At 42.9% G+C, this 17194-nt stretch overlaps 1 protein-coding gene across 2 annotated transcripts in view; it reads left to right on the top strand.

The window, feature by feature from the left end:
- The window catches only part of diaph1 (diaphanous related formin 1), an 85774-nt gene that overhangs the window by 13305 nt on the left and 55275 nt on the right, over nucleotides 1–17194 (top strand). For both annotated transcript variants that reach the window (XM_030793653.1, XM_030793645.1), the window contains exons 2-12: nucleotides 8842–8868; nucleotides 10648–10809; nucleotides 11068–11169; nucleotides 12094–12224; nucleotides 12739–12822; nucleotides 13376–13445; nucleotides 13628–13767; nucleotides 14405–14510; nucleotides 14717–14827; nucleotides 14991–15109; nucleotides 15758–15874. In XM_030793653.1, coding sequence (XP_030649513.1) covers nucleotides 8842–8868; nucleotides 10648–10809; nucleotides 11068–11169; nucleotides 12094–12224; nucleotides 12739–12822; nucleotides 13376–13445; nucleotides 13628–13767; nucleotides 14405–14510; nucleotides 14717–14827; nucleotides 14991–15109; nucleotides 15758–15874 — 1169 coding nt within the window. The remainder of the gene's footprint in view (nucleotides 1–8841; nucleotides 8869–10647; nucleotides 10810–11067; nucleotides 11170–12093; nucleotides 12225–12738; nucleotides 12823–13375; nucleotides 13446–13627; nucleotides 13768–14404; nucleotides 14511–14716; nucleotides 14828–14990; nucleotides 15110–15757; nucleotides 15875–17194) is intronic.

The following is a 17194-nucleotide window of genomic DNA, read 5'->3' as shown; positions in this document are numbered from 1 at the left end:
TGGCTGGCTTTGAATAGGCATGTTTGAATAGTTTGTCTTTTGGGTGGAGGCTGGGACCAGCATGTTGAAGTTAGAGAAAAGGTCAAGAGTAGAACTTTATAGGAACAGTTAATAATGGAAGAAATAATCTGCATCATATTTGACTTCTGTATGTGACCTCAGTCTCAGAATATGTGTGTGTTTGTGTGTGTGGGTGTGTATGTTTGGGTGTAAGAGTAAGGGGAATGTCTTTGAGTGACAGAGTAAGAAAATAAGAGAGAGAGTGACTGAATCGGTAATTACTCATTTGGGAGGCGAACACCCATACTGTATTAAGCACAGTTATTATAATGTATAATGAGCCTGACAGTAGTCTATCTCATCTGGTCTGGTGCTGTGTAACATACCGTCTATACCAGTATACCCGTTTTGGTTTCACTGGAAAATATGGATTTTTAGTGTTAACGTTTTTTAGCCATAGTACATGAGCATTATACCCATGGTAACATGAAAATCTATTCCATAAAATATCGACATTCCCGTTGCCCAACCCTGAGAAATGAGAAGGTAGATAACCCCGTCAAAAACAAGCCAAATTTACTCCTGTGTGCTTTTTGCTCCGCAGGAAGCACACGACTCCCCCTCGTTATTGGTTCCCGTGCCAAACAGAAGCGTCATTTCCAGGGAGATTTGCAATAGAAGCCATGGAAAGTCATTTTACCAGCGTAGGGGGAGGGTTAGTACCCAAGACGAAAAGCAGCATCCACCATTTGGGCCTGGTTTGGATTTTAAAAATGGTGACGCTGGGGGAAAATGAATGTGATACGTAAAGTGTGCAAACAGTGATGGTTTTAAACAGCCATGCCAGCAAATTCCAGCAAAGAAGAGAGCTGCCAAGCCTTTTGACCGGAACCGAGAATCAAAAACTGTGTCAGCTTTACTCCAAAATACAGTCACTAACTGATTTGTCTTGGAAAATATTGTGATGAATTGTTTTTGTCCACGTCACCCAACACGGTCAGGGCCTGTAGGAGGTGTGAATGGATAAGTAGCTGTATACTGGTAAAAACCATCAGGGTCTGTAGGAGGTGTGAATGGATAAGTAGCTGTGTACTGGTAAAAACCATCAGGGTCTGAAGGTCTGAATGGATAAGTAGTTGTGTACTGGTAAAAACTTGGCCACTGTTTCCACTGCTTGGCTGGAGAGTGAGTCTGCTCTTTGAGTTGGGGCCTAAAACTGTTCTGTCTTCCTTAAGGGGCCCGTGAACGGGGGGAGAAGAGGATTGCTTTGCATTGAGTTTGTCGATAAAAGGTTTTTTAAGAAGTTACCCATCTGCAGTTTACTGTAAGCTCTTTCAACCTGGAGCGAACGGGGAGAGGAAAAACGCTAAGCTTTAAATATGAGGCAAACATTGACTCGATCCAGGGAGTAAACAAGACTGAGAGAGGCTACAAACAAAACAAATCCAGAGACGACTCTTAAACAAATGATGTGAGATTCTGCTACAGATCTGCTCCAGCACACCCAGCTCTGTAAATCAGAGGGTTTTGAGCAGTTGGTTCATGTGTCTTTGGCGTGTGTAAGTTGGGAGCAAAAGCCTATATGTACATTGTCTCTAGCACTGAGACAGATAACATGAACGCATTGTGTCCCAATGCATCACCACGTCAGACGCACAGAAAAGCTCTTAATTTCCCACTTAAAATAGTCTAGACGTTGTGTACCCTTGGGAAAACAACACAGTCAGGTGACATTGTGTATTCTTTTATTTATTTATTTATTTTTTCCTGCAGTAACAAACATTTCTGCCATGCAGCTACTGCCGCATTCTTGTCCGTAACGACTTAATCAATGATACTGTGTCCATAATTATTCCCATATCGTTCCTTATATCTATTGTTAGTGCTGTGGAATGGCAAATATGAGCCTGTTGCTATGGAATCCACACCCTTATTGTTGTAGCCATGGTGTCTGTTGGTGGGGTAACCTCATTAAGAATCTTCGGAATGAGGTTTCTAGGTGATCAGTGGCTGCTGTAGTTACAGAATGGAGTAATGTTTGTTGTAATTGTGGCCAAGTTAATTATGATTATTCTCTTAGGCGGTAGATTTCAGTCTTTCTCTGTGTGTGTGTATGTGTGTGTATGTATGTGTGTGTGTGTGTCCAGGCATTTGGGCAGTCATGTGTGAAACTGCTCCTTTCTGCTCAGTGAGGCGTTACAGTGATGGCCACACTACTGTTAGAGAGAGAGAGAGAGAGAGAGAGAGAGAGAGAGAGTGTGCAAGCAAGAGTGCGCATACAGAGGAAACTGACTAATTTAGCATAAAGGACTTCCTGGTTACATGCTGGTTAATGGGGGCTGCTACGAGACGCATAAACACTGACAGTCTTTTCTGACACAGCGGATGTCTATAGGCTGTCAGTCACTGTCCTCATCTTTATGTTTCACTCTGTACTTTCTCTCTCATTTGGCTTTTGGAAGCAGGCACAGTCTGTTCAAACTCTGTTCCCAGTGTGTTGACTGAACTGGTCTGACTTTTAGTCAGGGGAATAGTTCAAAGATATTGATCCTAAACACTGTCTTCCCTCAGCTCGGCGACCTCTTATTGTCTTTCCAATGTTTACCGCGGTAACCACGTTAAACCTTGTGACACGCCATTAACCATGTGAAATTCATTACTCTATCTGTACGTGTGTGTGTGTGTGTGACTATTTTTATTGTTGTTTGTGCCTGTTAATACGGTGGCCATCTCATTGTGTGTTGCAGTGTGGGTGTGGGCATTTTAAAGTAATTCTTGGTAATATCTGTATTTTGCTGACTTCCTCTAAGAGTTTAGTGCAGGAAATGGCTTGTCACATATTCGCACACCAGCATGGGTGTGTCTGTGCTGTCTCGTTTGATGACATCGACATTGCAATGCAGTAGCAGACTGAGACAGACCGCAGTTTCCCTGGCAACTGAGAAAGCAACGGTATCAACACTGTATATTACAGCACGCACACACACGTGCACACGGTCACACACTCATTCAGTAACACACCTTTCTCTGTCTCTCTCTTTCTCTCTCTCTCTCTCTCTCTCTCCTTCTCTCTCTCTCTCTCTCTCTCTCTCTCTTTCCCTCCCTTTTTAAATAAATACAGACTGAGTTTCTCATGTTTCTATTTTTAGGGAAATTGAAGTTCTGGGCTACATTCTGTCATGTGTTGCCACTTGGCACGCATGCCATCTTTTCTAGATGTTTCCATGTGGTCAGGGCACTTGAGGCTTTTCTGCCAGGTTTTAGATGAGGTAGTTTGAAGTGAAACAAAATGAAGGAGTGTACGGTGATGTCATACGGGAAACAAACTGAACTTTACCAGAGAACTTGTGGAATGTTCACTTTTATTTCCAGCGAAACCTTTGGCTCCCTGTCCGGCGGTTACTCTGCTGAGATGGTCTGTGTGCTCTCCCTTAGTCCAAACGCCTTTGAGAGGAGGTGCAACACCTCACCTCCTCCCTACTCGTCTTTCAGGTCATGCTGAACAAGCTCGCTCTGCTCCAGGATGTAAATCTCATTGTCCTTAGGCCCAAGGTTCATGTTTAGATAGTGTTGAGAACTGTCTGTTTTTCAGGAATGCAACTCTGCTCATCTCATATAGCACAAAGACTATGGGAACAGTAAGCACAGGACATGTCAACCCATTTTTGTGAATGGTTATTCAGAGAGCTGAATAATCATACTCTGGTCATTTAGGGAGAAGTAATGAATACAGCCATTTCCATTACTGTAAGGAAGTATTTGGCCAGACCTGCAGGTGCGAGGTGGTATTGCTCATTTAACTACAAATGCTAACACAGCATTCACTGAAAGCCCAGTGTTGACAAAATTAAATTGGCTGTACATGAATGTTTGCTCTGTGTAGTTAAAAAAAAATCAAGGTGTGTGTGTGTGTGTGTGTGTGTGTGTGTGTGTGAGAGAGAGACCCTTTGCTAGGCCATAGGGTAGTTCAGTACTGAACTTTGATCTGTAAATGTGTAACAGTGTACAGGTATGTGTGTGTGTGTGTGTTTTAACTGCGTCTTCTGTTTTTGTAATCTGAACTGAGTTGTGTTAAATAGATCCAAGTTATTTTGGGGAAGAGGAACTGAAGGCTCTTTGTGTAACTTTGTGAAGTGAGCTGGACATTTGCTGTCTCTGTCCCTCTGTCTCTCTCAGCATCCTGAGACTCACAGGGTGCACTACAAACACACATGCCATTCTCTTCAGTCTCATGTCATACTCGTATGTGAACATGCTAGCACAGAACAGGTAGAAATGTAGCCCAAATGTGCTATTGGAAGTTGTTGAGCATTTTGAATTTAATGCCCACTCAGACACATACATGCAAGCGTAGAGTGATCAAGGTTGGTTATCACACAATTCAGCTTTTCTGTGTAATGAAATACACAGTACACAGTGAGCATATAACATACACAAACACACACACACACGCACAATATTCTCTCTCTCTGTCTCTCTCTCTCTCTCTCTCTCCCCCCCCCCCTCTCTCCCTCTGCCCCTCTGTTTGTTTCCTGTGTGATTACCCAAAGTCTAATGTGTTTCTGGCAGGCTTCAGTTTCCGCTTTGTGGTCACACCTCTCATGTGTGTATGGCTGTTGAGAGAGTATGTATGGAGAGGGTTCACTGTGTGAATGGCTGCTGTATTGACTGACAGTAATTCTGCTGGGTTGCACTTTGAAATTCAATGAACATTTTATCATCAGAGTACACTGGCAAAGACATGACAGTTAGGGCTCTCTCTCGCTCTCTCTCTCTCTCTCTCTCTCTTTCTCATTCTTACTCTCTTGCTCTATCTCTCAAGTTGTGGTTTGTGCAAGAGGTAATTATTTATGTGTCTTATGGTTTTTTTTTTTTGTTGTTTTTTTTTTTTTATTGTTTGTGTAAGCGGAACCTGTGCTCTAGCTCCATGGATACAATTAGAGCACTTTACGGTAATTAGCTCGGTCAGCACCTTAACACGCAGGTGCCCAGTAACACACAGCAAATGCACAGCAAGCGCTGCAGCCAGTACACAAACACACAGCAACCGCTTTGGAAATGAACTACATACACTCACTGTTTAGTGCACAGTTTAGTGCAAATCACAAGTTATACACACAACATCCATATACACAAACTATTGACTTAAAAAGAATCAGCACCTAACAGGCTGCAAGTCGTAAGCAAACGCTAAAATGCACTGTAGCATGTATAATATACGTCCAGCAACCACAGAGGGAACCACAAGCACTCACTGAGTATATATTTACACTCTGTGCTGTTGACCTTTTTATTCTAATCTCATTATTTGACTTGTTCTTATGCCGTGCAGACGAGTAATGGGTGTGAAGGGAATGGTAAAAGTTGAAATCGGGGGAAGAAAAGTCTGGAAAGTGTTCATGAAGGACTAAAGAACAGAAGGTTTTGTTGGGGGGAGGGGGCACTGATCAGAGTGATGCTGTCTTTGTCGAGGTGGTGCGGGTGATTGTTCTTACATTTACCAGTTTCCTTAAAACCCAGCCCAATATGCGTCGAGCTCCTTACAAACACCAGGCACTGGTGGGTTACACACAGCAATAACCACGTACTAAACACACACTACACACACGCACTACATGTTGGCTATGTATGCTCAGTGAACACACGCTTTACATACATGCTACATATGCCCAATATACTCAATATTCATAAGCAGTTAGTAGTTTAACAGTGAACAATTTCACAAGTCAATGCAGCATTCCAGCAATAGACACTCTCGGAACACCAGAAACACACTACATCCACACAGGAGACATACACTCACAGAGCACACTCACTAGGTTTACTCCTCCAGAGAGTGGGAACAGAGCTGGGGTGTGTGTTCCCTCTCATAGCTCACTGACCGTCTATGTGAATGTATTTAAGGTGTTTTGACGTCCAACTCTTCATCTTAATTTCTATTCAGTGCATAGTGCTGTAGAGAGGGTGTGTGTCGTGTGGTTTGTGTTGTGTGTATTGTCTCCCGAATCGTACGAGAATATGTGCACATGCTCGAGGTACTGAGACTTTTCTTGAACTGTGTGTGTGGGCCCAGCTAAGTGTGTGTGTTTTCGTGTGTGTATGTGTTTTTGCGTGCGTGAGAACTGCTTGCTGTTTGAAATGCAGCCCTTGTGAACTGCAGATCCGTCAGCAGTGAATAATGTCCATTCTTCTGTTCATGGCAAACAATGTGTGTCTGCCACCCAAACTGTACTTAACTTTCCGCTCTATTTTCTTCTCTCTGTCTTTCTTTCTCTCTTTTTGCTCTCTGCATTCCCTCTGTCTGCGTTGCTCCCCGTTTCTCTGCAGCGCACTCTACATTTTCCCTCCCTCTCTCTCTGTCTCTCTCTCTCTCTCTCCCTCTCTCTATTTCTCTGACAGACAACAGAAAGCATCCATCACTCCCTCCCTCCTGTTTGGCTTGGTATGCGATGAGATTGATAACACAGCGCAGAGCTCTGGCGTGAGTTAGGCCGTCCGTCCGCGTTCTGCCTCTCGGCACACCGGGCCTTGTGGGGGGGGGGGAGTGTAAGTTCCAAAGTCAGAGAGGGAGAGAGATTAGCCAAGGCAGGAATGGACGGAGGGAGCGGATTAGAACGAAAGAGTAAGAGCGAGGGAGAAATGAGCGTACCTTGAGGAGGATGAGTGCTGAGGGAGGAGAGGAGCGGGTTTAGAAAGACGGTCTCTGCGTGTTCGACACGCTTCTAAAAGACGGGAGCTTTAGAGAAGGTTTTGATATGTGATCAGTGACCTCTTGACCAACTTAACCCTCTAACACACATTGACCCCCCCCCCCCCCCAACAGCCACGAGTTCCGATTGGACAAACTTGAAGAGAGAGAGAGAGAGAGGGCGGGACCGTGCAGACGTAATTGTCAACCATTCAAATAGCTTAGGCTATTAGATTGTTCAAACATTAGTGTGGAACAGAGTCTGCTTTGTCCTCATTCTTACTAAACTATTATTCACAGTTAAGTCATTCGTGTTGGGGGATAATCCAGCGTGGAAAATTACTATGGTGAACTGACAGTAAGAATGGCACAGACACCTCAGCTGCTTTCATGTTGTTTCATGTTAAGACTCTTTTTTTTTTTTTTTTTTTATGATGGTGCTAGTAAAGTGTGTAGCTATTATATCATTCCCTGGCTCCACTCAGCTCAGTGGGTTAGAAGAACCAGTCAGTAATCCACTAATGACGCGTTGGCAAGGCCTCAAATCCGACTTTTGCAGACCCGCGTTTCACCTGGAAAAGTGTGACCTAAGGTACACAAGCACTTAACCTTAACCTGCCTCGACCGCGCGAGGTTCCCGGAGCGCGTCTCGTCTTTTTTTACGCCGTCTGCAGAGCTGCGTCCGCATGAGTCATAACGAATCCACGCGAAGGCTCGCAGTGACGCTTTGAATTGCCTCTGAATGCAACCGTTGACTTCATCCGGTAAGACCGTGAGGACGGTGACCTGAATTGACCCCCAGCGTTTGTAATGAGCGGATAGACGCACCATTCGTCGAGCCCCGTGAGCGGTTGAGTTTGTTCACAGTGAAACCGGAGGAACTCCCCTCATTTCTCAGTCAAATCAGTTTCAGAGTTCTCATTTCTGGATCAGGTTGTCCTTTTGTGGTGTGTAAAAAAAACAAGAGGCTTGTCATTCTGCTTCGCTTTGGTGACATTTGGTCGTCTTATTTTGAGTGCCTGTTTAAAAACAGAATTTGTGATCCATACCTGCGTCTGCATAGATAGTGAAAGCGAGTTGAGAACACATCTCAGTGGAGCATTAGGCCTTGCAGTTGCCAATTTTCCCTGAGTAACCGCTAAAAGAATTTTGAGTTTTTGGTAGTCAGTGTTATATTTAGTGGCCAAACTGGGTCTTCAGATTTATTTTAAACTGTTGTTGATGCACATGCGCTCACGCACGCACACACACACACACACACACACATGCATGCGCGCAAACACTCTCGTACAGTCTGTAGGGCAGTAAATGACTAGTATACATGCGCTCATCAGCGGAGTCATAGTAGAATAATAAGAAATGTGAGAGTGTCACCCCCCTGTGAGAATGCTGCTGTTCTTTCTTTAGTGGTTGTGAGGGCAGATGAAAGTTAATACACTCTTCACTGGTTTGTGGAACTGCACTCGCACAGCATGGTCACATGACCTGTAACAACATCACTACAGGGTCAAATGATCAACGTGTGTTATCATGTTCCCTGGAAAGCGTCAACAGTGTTCACTCACTCACACCTAAATTCTACATGTACTACCAGTTAATTTAATTTAGTTAATTTTCTCTCTCTTTCTTCCATGCATATACACATACACACATATACACTTACTCACTTGTACTTGCCAACACTCTAATATGGTTTTTGAATCCACAGTTTTCCCCTCTCCACTCCGTACTTACTGTTGTTTGAAATTTGGTTCTCTGTGGATGAGGAGTTTGCCCAGTACATTTGCTGGTATAACCTGCCACCTTGTGGTTGATAGGCGCAATTGCAAATGAATTTTGAAATTAGCATAGAAAAGTAACTTATGTATGTGTAATTTGTAAATTGTGTATAATGTGTTTTAGATGTAATGCTTAAGTATTAAAAATGTAATACATGTTTGTGTGTGTGACTTACCAATCTAAAGGACCCCTTTTTTCCTCTGTCAATAATTTATCATTAATCTAGATAATAATTACATAGATGATCCTCACTGATCTGCTCTTTGCCTTCTGTCATATCTCTCACTGTCTCTCTTTATTTAAATGAATGAATACTTATTTCTCTGTTTCTTTCTCCCTTTTACTCCTCTGTTATTCCCCTCCACTTTGTACAGACCCTCAAAAGATTGTTCCCCGACGAGGTAGGTTTGAGCGTGTGTGTGTTTCTGTGCACCCGCCCGCTTGCATGCGTTTGAGTTTGTGCGCGTTCATGCCATGTGACGTCGCAGTAACCACCCCTCACTGTGCCCGTTGTCCTGTCGCTCACCCCTGTTCCCTCACTGTCTGTCTGCGTGTGACACAGCACTAAATCAAGACTGCCTGTCTGTGGACCTGCTGTCTGACCCTCACCCTCCTCATGCCACTGTCTTTTTTTTGTTTGTTTGTTGTTTATCCTTGTGATGTTGAATTTTTTTGTAGGGGGAGGGGGGGGGGGGGGTATGAGCTTTAAGATCAACTACTTCTGTTTCAATCAGATGAAGAGTTAAAGAAGTTGAGTTTAGGTTTAAACAAATTCGTCATCACCTGGACTGCCACCCATCTTACAGACATGAATCAGACATAAATCATGTTTTACCACGTGACACACAAAGGTGTGACCAAAGGATTAACTAATGCTAGACACTCCTTATATTACCATTAATAATAGGCGTAGCAACACAGCACTGCTGGCTGTCAGTAAAGTGGGTGTTGGTCAAGATAAGGTGATCAAGATGGAATGTGTACACACACATATGCTTACACATATGTATGTGTAATTGATAATTGTATATATTTATATTATATATAATATGCATGCATATATTGTGTAGTGTGTGTATATATATATATATATATATCATGTGCATGGAGTTTGTATATATGTATATCATATGCGCAGAGTTTATATATATATATGTATATGATAACACTGTGCATATAATAATACATGCACAGATTTGGGGTTTCATTTAGGTGTTACAAAAGAGTAGTCGTGGAGATGCATTGTGTGAAAGGCAGTAAACCTGATTCGGGATGGTGTTGAGGTGTACAGTGATTGGGAACTGTTGTGATGTGGACATGATACAGTGGTCAGGGGAAAGAGTCCAGTAAAAGGATGAATCAGGAATTGAAAATGGACATCAGAAAACACAGTTTAGTGCAAAAGTTAAATTATCATTTGACACTCAAATGCGAGAACAGAAAACCTTAATCAATGCCTAACATTGGCTGAGCACATTCACTGCTCATTAGTGCCACCCACTGGCTGCTTCCTCAACTACATGCTTTTGTGCCATTTTAGACCAAACGGGTAAAGCAGATGATTTAATCCATCCAGGAGGGTTTCATTTGCAGCTGCCTTCAGAGACAGAATGAACATTAAGACAGACATAGGCTTTAATAAAGAATAGGTAGTGAGGTATTTAAAAAAGTACTCCCATAACAGAATCTGAATTTGATATGCTTAATTTCTGACTGTAGAGTTGCTCAAGGTGGAATGGGTTGCTAAGATAACATAATATAAGCTTTATTCATCCCTATGGGGGCAATTCCTTTGTGCAGTAGTGTGAACATGTACATAGAAACAGAGAGAAGAGCGAGTGAAAGACAACTAAGAGTAAAAAACACAGCATAAATGAATGCTGCCTACTGATCCATGTGTGTCTGCATTAGAGTACGTGTGTGTATGTGGCGCTGGCCTGACAAGCCTAACAGAAGCTGGAACAGGTTTTTAAAAGGCTGAAAGAAATCCTGCTACATGCACTATTGCTCTTCAGTCTTACAGGCAGCTAAGTCAAACTAACACGGCGAGTCCTTCCAGGACTGACGCCCTCTCACCTGTTAATCAGAGAGATACCAGGAACGTTTTCGCAGCTGCGTGAGCGTGTCCCTTACAGTGACCTTTGACCCCGTACCCTAACGTTAACCTTTGACCCCTGCAGCTGGAGAGGTTCACCAGCATGCGGATGAAGAAGGAGAAAGAGAAGGGCGCGGTGCCTTCGCACAGACACTCGACTGCCGCTCAGTATGAGCTCTCGGGTCAGAGCGCCATGATGCAGGAGTACACGGATGAGTACGTCCTCGAGCTCTTCGAACAGATGCTGGTGAGTCTGGACGTGTCACCTAGACTAACTGACAGTGCAGTGGAGAGGGTGTGTGTGAAAGTTTCCCCAAATATGTAAATGAGTCTGTTTAGTCACCCACCGAGAGCAGATGTTTATGTTAACGATCTGTATGCGAGTGACGGCTGTTATTGAGGTCTGTCAGTATCTTTTGTCAAAAATTATGTGTGTGTGTGTGTGTGTGTGTGTTGATGTGCTTGCTCTCTCTCTCTCTCTCTCTCTGTCTTTCTCTTTCTCTAGGTGGATATGAATCTAAATGAGGAGAAACAGCAGCCCCTGAGACAGAAGGACATAAGTATTAAGAGAGAGATGGTGTCTCAGTACCTACACACGTCAAAATCAGTAAGAGACACACACAAACACACAGTTTTTCTCTGTTCGATGCGTGTCCTGCTCAACACTGCATAACCTCTGTATAAGGTGTTATCAACATTAAAACTGGCTCTAAAGTGCTCTGTAGCTATGGCTGTGTGCACTGGCGGCCAGCAGTGGTCAAAGAGAGTATTGCGGGTTATTTATGCAGTCCTAGGTTATTAGCACCAAACTGTATTTGAACTGTGTTTAAGACTCTCTTTGGGTTGATTCAGTCTTGTCATAAATGATAAACATGAATGACAGCAGTGTTGAGGCATGACAGTTAAGGACAGTGAGTGGATGATCAAACACATTGTTTGGGAGCGGGGGGTGGGGGGGGTGGGTGGGGGGACTTGTATCATAATAAAAGTCGAGGATGCACGTTCCTCCTGATCTGTGCATACATCATGCTCACTGCTCAAGCTTAGGCTGTACAGCTGAACACTGTACAGTGATATTTCAGTTTCACTTTTATCATCATAAGCTGTCCGCATTGTGGACAAGGTGCCACTGCAACTGTTCTAAAGACGAACAGGAGAACTCTCGAAGAATCGGTTGGCTTTTTTGATATTTGTGCGCCAATGGATTATTTCAAGACAGCGGCCAGTTTGTACTGGTAAATAGAGGATAGGTCCATTTTCAAAGGTAAAGCACAAGAGAAAGAAACAGTTTTGAATGTAGATTACAATCACAACACGTGTATGGCCTGTGTGAACCAGTTTAAAACTTGTTTTTTGACCCATATGACTTGTTAATAAGCTTTTGATAGAAATTTGCTCTCACCGAAACCACAGAAGCTGTTTTTTCTCTGCTGCATACTGTGTGTTTAGTGTGATGAAGACTCTTTTGAAGTTGACTGTGAGTGTGTGTTTGTGTGTGTGTGTGTGTGTGTGTGTGTGTGAATGCGCACAGGGCCAGAGCCAGAAGGAGAGCTCTAGGTCTGCGGTGATGTATATTCAAGAGCTGAAGAACGATCTCAGAGAAGCACAGCTGTTGAGTTGTCTGGAGTCCCTGCGTGTGTCCCTAAACAATAACCCAGTCAGGTAACACACACACAAACTCACACACACAGGCACAGAGAGGGAGCACCACTGAGTCCTTATGCAGTTCTCCAAACAATAGCACAGTTAGATAACACAGACAGCACCTGAAATGTCAGCATTGTGTGTGTGTGTGTTTCTCTAAACAGCTTAGTCTGATAAAACCACACACAGAGAAACTTATACACAAAGTCTAATGGATACTATATGGCATAAGCTATTCCAGTACTGTAAGCAATGTAACATTACTGCTCTGTCCGCAATGTTATTGTAAAGTGCTGTACTCAGCTCAGCCTGCAGGTGGCACTGTCCTCTTTGCAGTTAGAACATTTGACAGCATAGAGAATTATATAACTTATGTAATGTTCTGTAATTCATTCCATTTTTTGGCTAAAAATGGATTTTCTCTTTATTTATCCACAATGACTTATGGACAAACGGGTATGATGATGTGTATTAATATTTCTGGTTAAATGTATCATTATAATCTGTAACTCTGCTGTTGTCTCTCCATTAGCTGGGTTCAGACTTTTGGAGATGAAGGGTTGGCTCTGCTGCTGAACTTTTTAAAGAAACTCCAGGAAGACAAAGATGAATACTCGTAAGAAGACATACACACTCAAATCATGTGAAAAATAACAAATAAAGTGAAATATTTCTGACAACCTATGAAAAATGATCTTTAAAAAAGAAATGAATGAATCATCATCATCATTAAATGATCACAAAAGCAGATGGTCAAACCCTCAAAGTTCGGTCACACATTTAGTTTTTAATGAAATGAAAACGTAATCCTTATGTTTTATTATTGTCCACAGTAATAAGCATTTCATTCGTGTTTCGTTATAAATCTGTCAAACAGGATGTGAAATAGTATCAGCATCAGCACTGACAGCTGGTCTTTTTGAGAAGGATTGTTGACTGTGTCTGAACCAGACAGTTTTTGTCATAAGGTTGACAAATCACGATGCTGGGGCTTTCTCTTTGTCTCTCCCAGTTGTTCGGCACAGTGAGGCCTAGTTACAACTTTCTCAAAGTCCTCTCTCTTTTTCTTATGGATGCTAATACGCTCTCTCTCTCTCTCTCTCTCTCTCTCTCTCTCTCTCTGTCCCTCTCTCTGTATGTCTGTGTTTCCCTGTGTCTCTTCCTCTTAGAAACCAGGGCATTGGGGTCAAATGTCAACACGAGATCATCCGCTGCCTAAAAGCTTTCATGAACAATAAGGTGTGACTCTCTCTCATGCACGAACACACACGCGGGCACGCACACACACACACACCTTGAGTCTAAGAACACACTTTTTAAGGAGGAAACTCTCTTGGATCTTGTATCTTTAACACTTTAAACTGAATGATTTCAGTGATGTGTACTGACTCTCTCTCTCTCTCTCTCTCTCTCTCTCTCAGTATGGTCTGAAAGCCATGCTGGTGTCAGATGAAGGCATTCCTCTGCTGGTCCGTGCTATGAATCCCAGAGTTCCTCACATGATGGTGGATGCAGTTAAACTGCTCTCTGCTATCTGCATTCTAGAGCATCCTGAGAACCTGTGAGTGTTTTTATGTCTATACATGTGTGGCCATTGCTTTACAACCGCGTGTGCAAAGTGTTTTGTAATCCTAACAGTGTTAGTGCTAATGTAATTGTGTTTGTTAATTGAATAATGCATGTGGATGTAGGGCAGAACGTGTTTGTTCAATAGTCATGAGTGAGTTTTGAGTTTGAGTTTTGAGTGTGTGACAATCATGGACGTGTGAGTTGATCAGTGAACTGTCTATGTGTGTGTTAATAACTGTGTAGATGTGTGTTACAGTCATGTATGTGTGTTGGAGTTGATCACTGAGCTGTGTGTGTGTTTAATAATTGTGTGTATGTGTTTGTGTTAAAGTCTTGTGTGTGTGTGTGCATATGTGTGTTTGTGTGTGTGACAGTCATGAACGTGTGTTGGAGTCAATCACTGAGCTGTATGGCTCTGTGTGTGTGTGTGTATATATGTGTGTGTGTTTGCATATGTGTGTTTGTGTTTATTAGAGACATGAGCGTGTGTTTGAGTCAATCACTGAGCTATATGGCTATATGTGTGTGTGTTTGTGTGTGTTACAGTCATAAGTGTGTATTGGAGTCCATCACTGAGCTGCATGTGCGTGTGTGTCTTTAATAACTGTGTGTCTGTGTGTGTGTTGCAGACATGAGCGTGTGTTGGAGTCGATCACTGAGCTAGCAGAGGAGCGGGATATTGAGAGATTTCAACTTCTGATTTCAGGGATGCAGAAGTCCAACATTGCACTCAAGGTACACTTGTGTACCAGGACCTTGCATATTTCATACATAATTCATGATTATCTGGAGAATTTAGGAGAATATTCATAACCCCTATGAAGTATAATTTATTAACATGAATCGTTAATCTGTGTGTGTGTGTGTGTGTGTGTGTGCGCGTGCATGCGTGTGTGTGTTTGGTTGTATCTGTATCTGTATTGTGGACACTGTGCTTTTAGGGTGGCTGTATGCAGTTGATAAATGCTCTGATCAGTCGAGGGGAGGAGCTGGATTTCAGAATCCACATCCGCTCTGAGTTGATGCGACTGGGCCTTCGAGACCTACTGAATGTAAGTGCACACAAGTACACTGATTCGGAGTAAATCAGTCTAGTGCAGTTCTAAGAAACACAGTTCTGAATGATTATCCAGTTTATCCGTTTCCTTTAGCGGAAGAATGTGTCTATTCTGTCTCTTTTTTTTTCTTTCTGACTCACTTGCTGTCTCCTTGTAGGATGTGATGTCTATAGAGAATGAGGAACTGCGGGTGCAGCTCCAGGTGTTTACTGAGCAGGCGGAGGAAGACTCTGAAGACCTTAAGGCCCGGCTAGATGACATACGTTTGGAGATGGAATATCCTTCCACCCCTCTCGCGTTAAATAGTCCCCCACGCACAAAAACATCCACTTTAGAAATGTTGGATAGAGGTTACAGGTTTGACCGTAAGCCAGTTAGTCTCCTCCATGAAAATGTTCAGTTAGAAATGTTTTTTTTTTACCATACATGCTGTTCTGAATTTCGCCACCAGATGTCTCAAATGTGTCGATAACTGTTGTGTAGGTAGAAAGGTTACTTCTTAACTTTTCACTCTTCTTTATTTCTCAACGTTAATTTCTTAGTTGAGTTTCTATCATTTGTCATAAAGGGATCTAAAGACAGGCTCCAGAATAAATAGTGTGTATAACATGATAAATTCATAAATCAGGTGAAGTGAAATGAGATTTAACTTGTTGTATTTGTTCATTCCGTCAACCAGAGGTCACTTATTCACGACTGCATTTTACCCCTTTGTCTTTCCATAAAATCACATGCACAAAAAGCATGTAAGTAAAAGGAATTAGACATCGTGGCATGAAATTGTGTACCAAGAGATCCTTGTAATTGCTAATTCTCTTTCTTTAAAATATGAAATATTTCAACTTTCCGTATGCTCCTTTTTCCCAGCATGCATTCCTGTTGTTTTAACTGCTTGTCTAATGTCGTCCTTAACACGTTGTTCACCGATTTGTCGGAGGTGTTCCAGATAGTCATGAATACGGTGAAAGACTCAAAAGCCGAAACTCACTTCCTGTCTCTCATGCAGCACCTGCTACTCGTGCGTAACGACTACATGGTCAGGTACGAGCGATGACCTTTCACCTTTTCTTCTCGCCTTTGACCTTCTGCTAACCTCTAAACTCCTACTGTGTCGTTTCGCGGTGGCGTAAGTTACAGACATACAAATGAGATGGTAGAGAAAGCAAGATGAGTGGAAAGTGGGAGAGAGGCAGAAAACATAGAGGACAGAGAGAGCATAGAAAAAAAGAGAGAGAGAGGGGGAGAGAGAGTGCGCAAATGGTTGATTGGGTAACAAGGAGGAGGGAGAAAGTAATTTAGGAAAGCTAATGAGACACAGAGAAAGAGAGAGAACAAGAGAGAAAAATACAGGGGAGGGGGGACAAGAACAAAAGAGAGAGAGATTTGAGGAGAGAGAAAGATAGAGAGAAAGAGGGATTGGATGCTGAGCTAAAAAGAGCTGATTCTAGGGCTCATCAGCTGTAATTTTGTGATTGCTGGGTGTCCTCCCAGTTTGAGCGGAACAACAGAGCAAGGCGAAGAAGGAGAGAAACGACAGGAAGGAGGGATGGAGAGAGGGGGAGACAGAAGAGGAGCGGAGAGGGTTTGATTGATGGGCAGAAGGAAACAGCCCTGGTTGCCTGCAGCGACCGACTCTAAATGAGAACCTGGTTCTGTGTAACACCCACGCTTCAATTAGCTGGCATAGAGACAGAGAAGGACACACACACATACACACACGCCGAAAGAAATATGATATTTGATATTACTTGGACATTGAAGGAGAAAGACACACTTTGATTACATATCTGGATGTGCATGTACATGCCCCTAGACAAAGAAATAATGTGATCAGTGTCTCTTTCTCTCTCTCTCACACAGACACACACACACACACACAACCTCTTGCTCTGTCATTTTTCACTGACACGCACACACACACACACACACACTCTCACTCACTTGGATTCAGCTTTAGTGATAGATTCATGTTGGAAATTGTTGAAACTTCTGTACAGTTCCTGTGGTACTCCCAGGTTGCTTTGAAAGGGGAAGTTGATTTCTGCTACATGGCATCTGACAAGACACTCTCTGTCAGAGAGAGGAGGCGGCGGGTTGGAGGGAGGGAGGGAGGGAGAGGGAGAGAGAGAGAAAGAAAGAGAGAGAGAGGGATTCTAGGTGTTTTTCTTTTTGAATGCTAGACTTGTTGCTCACTACCTGTCTGCTCAATGTGTTCCGACAGGCAGGAAATTGGTGTGTCTCTGTGTGACTGAGGGGTAACTGTATATATATATGTGTGTGTGTGTGTGTGTGTGTCCTAAGCTGATGCATGAGTGATAAAAAGGTTAAACAGAAGAGACGAGGCCTTACACTTTTTTATCC

This window comes from Chanos chanos, chromosome 2 (genome assembly GCF_902362185.1).
Source record: "Chanos chanos chromosome 2, fChaCha1.1, whole genome shotgun sequence".
In the NCBI taxonomy this organism is placed as follows: Eukaryota; Metazoa; Chordata; class Actinopteri; order Gonorynchiformes; family Chanidae; genus Chanos; species Chanos chanos.
The sequence above is the reverse complement of the archived record's forward strand: the minus strand, read 5'-3'. Positions and strand labels throughout refer to the sequence as shown.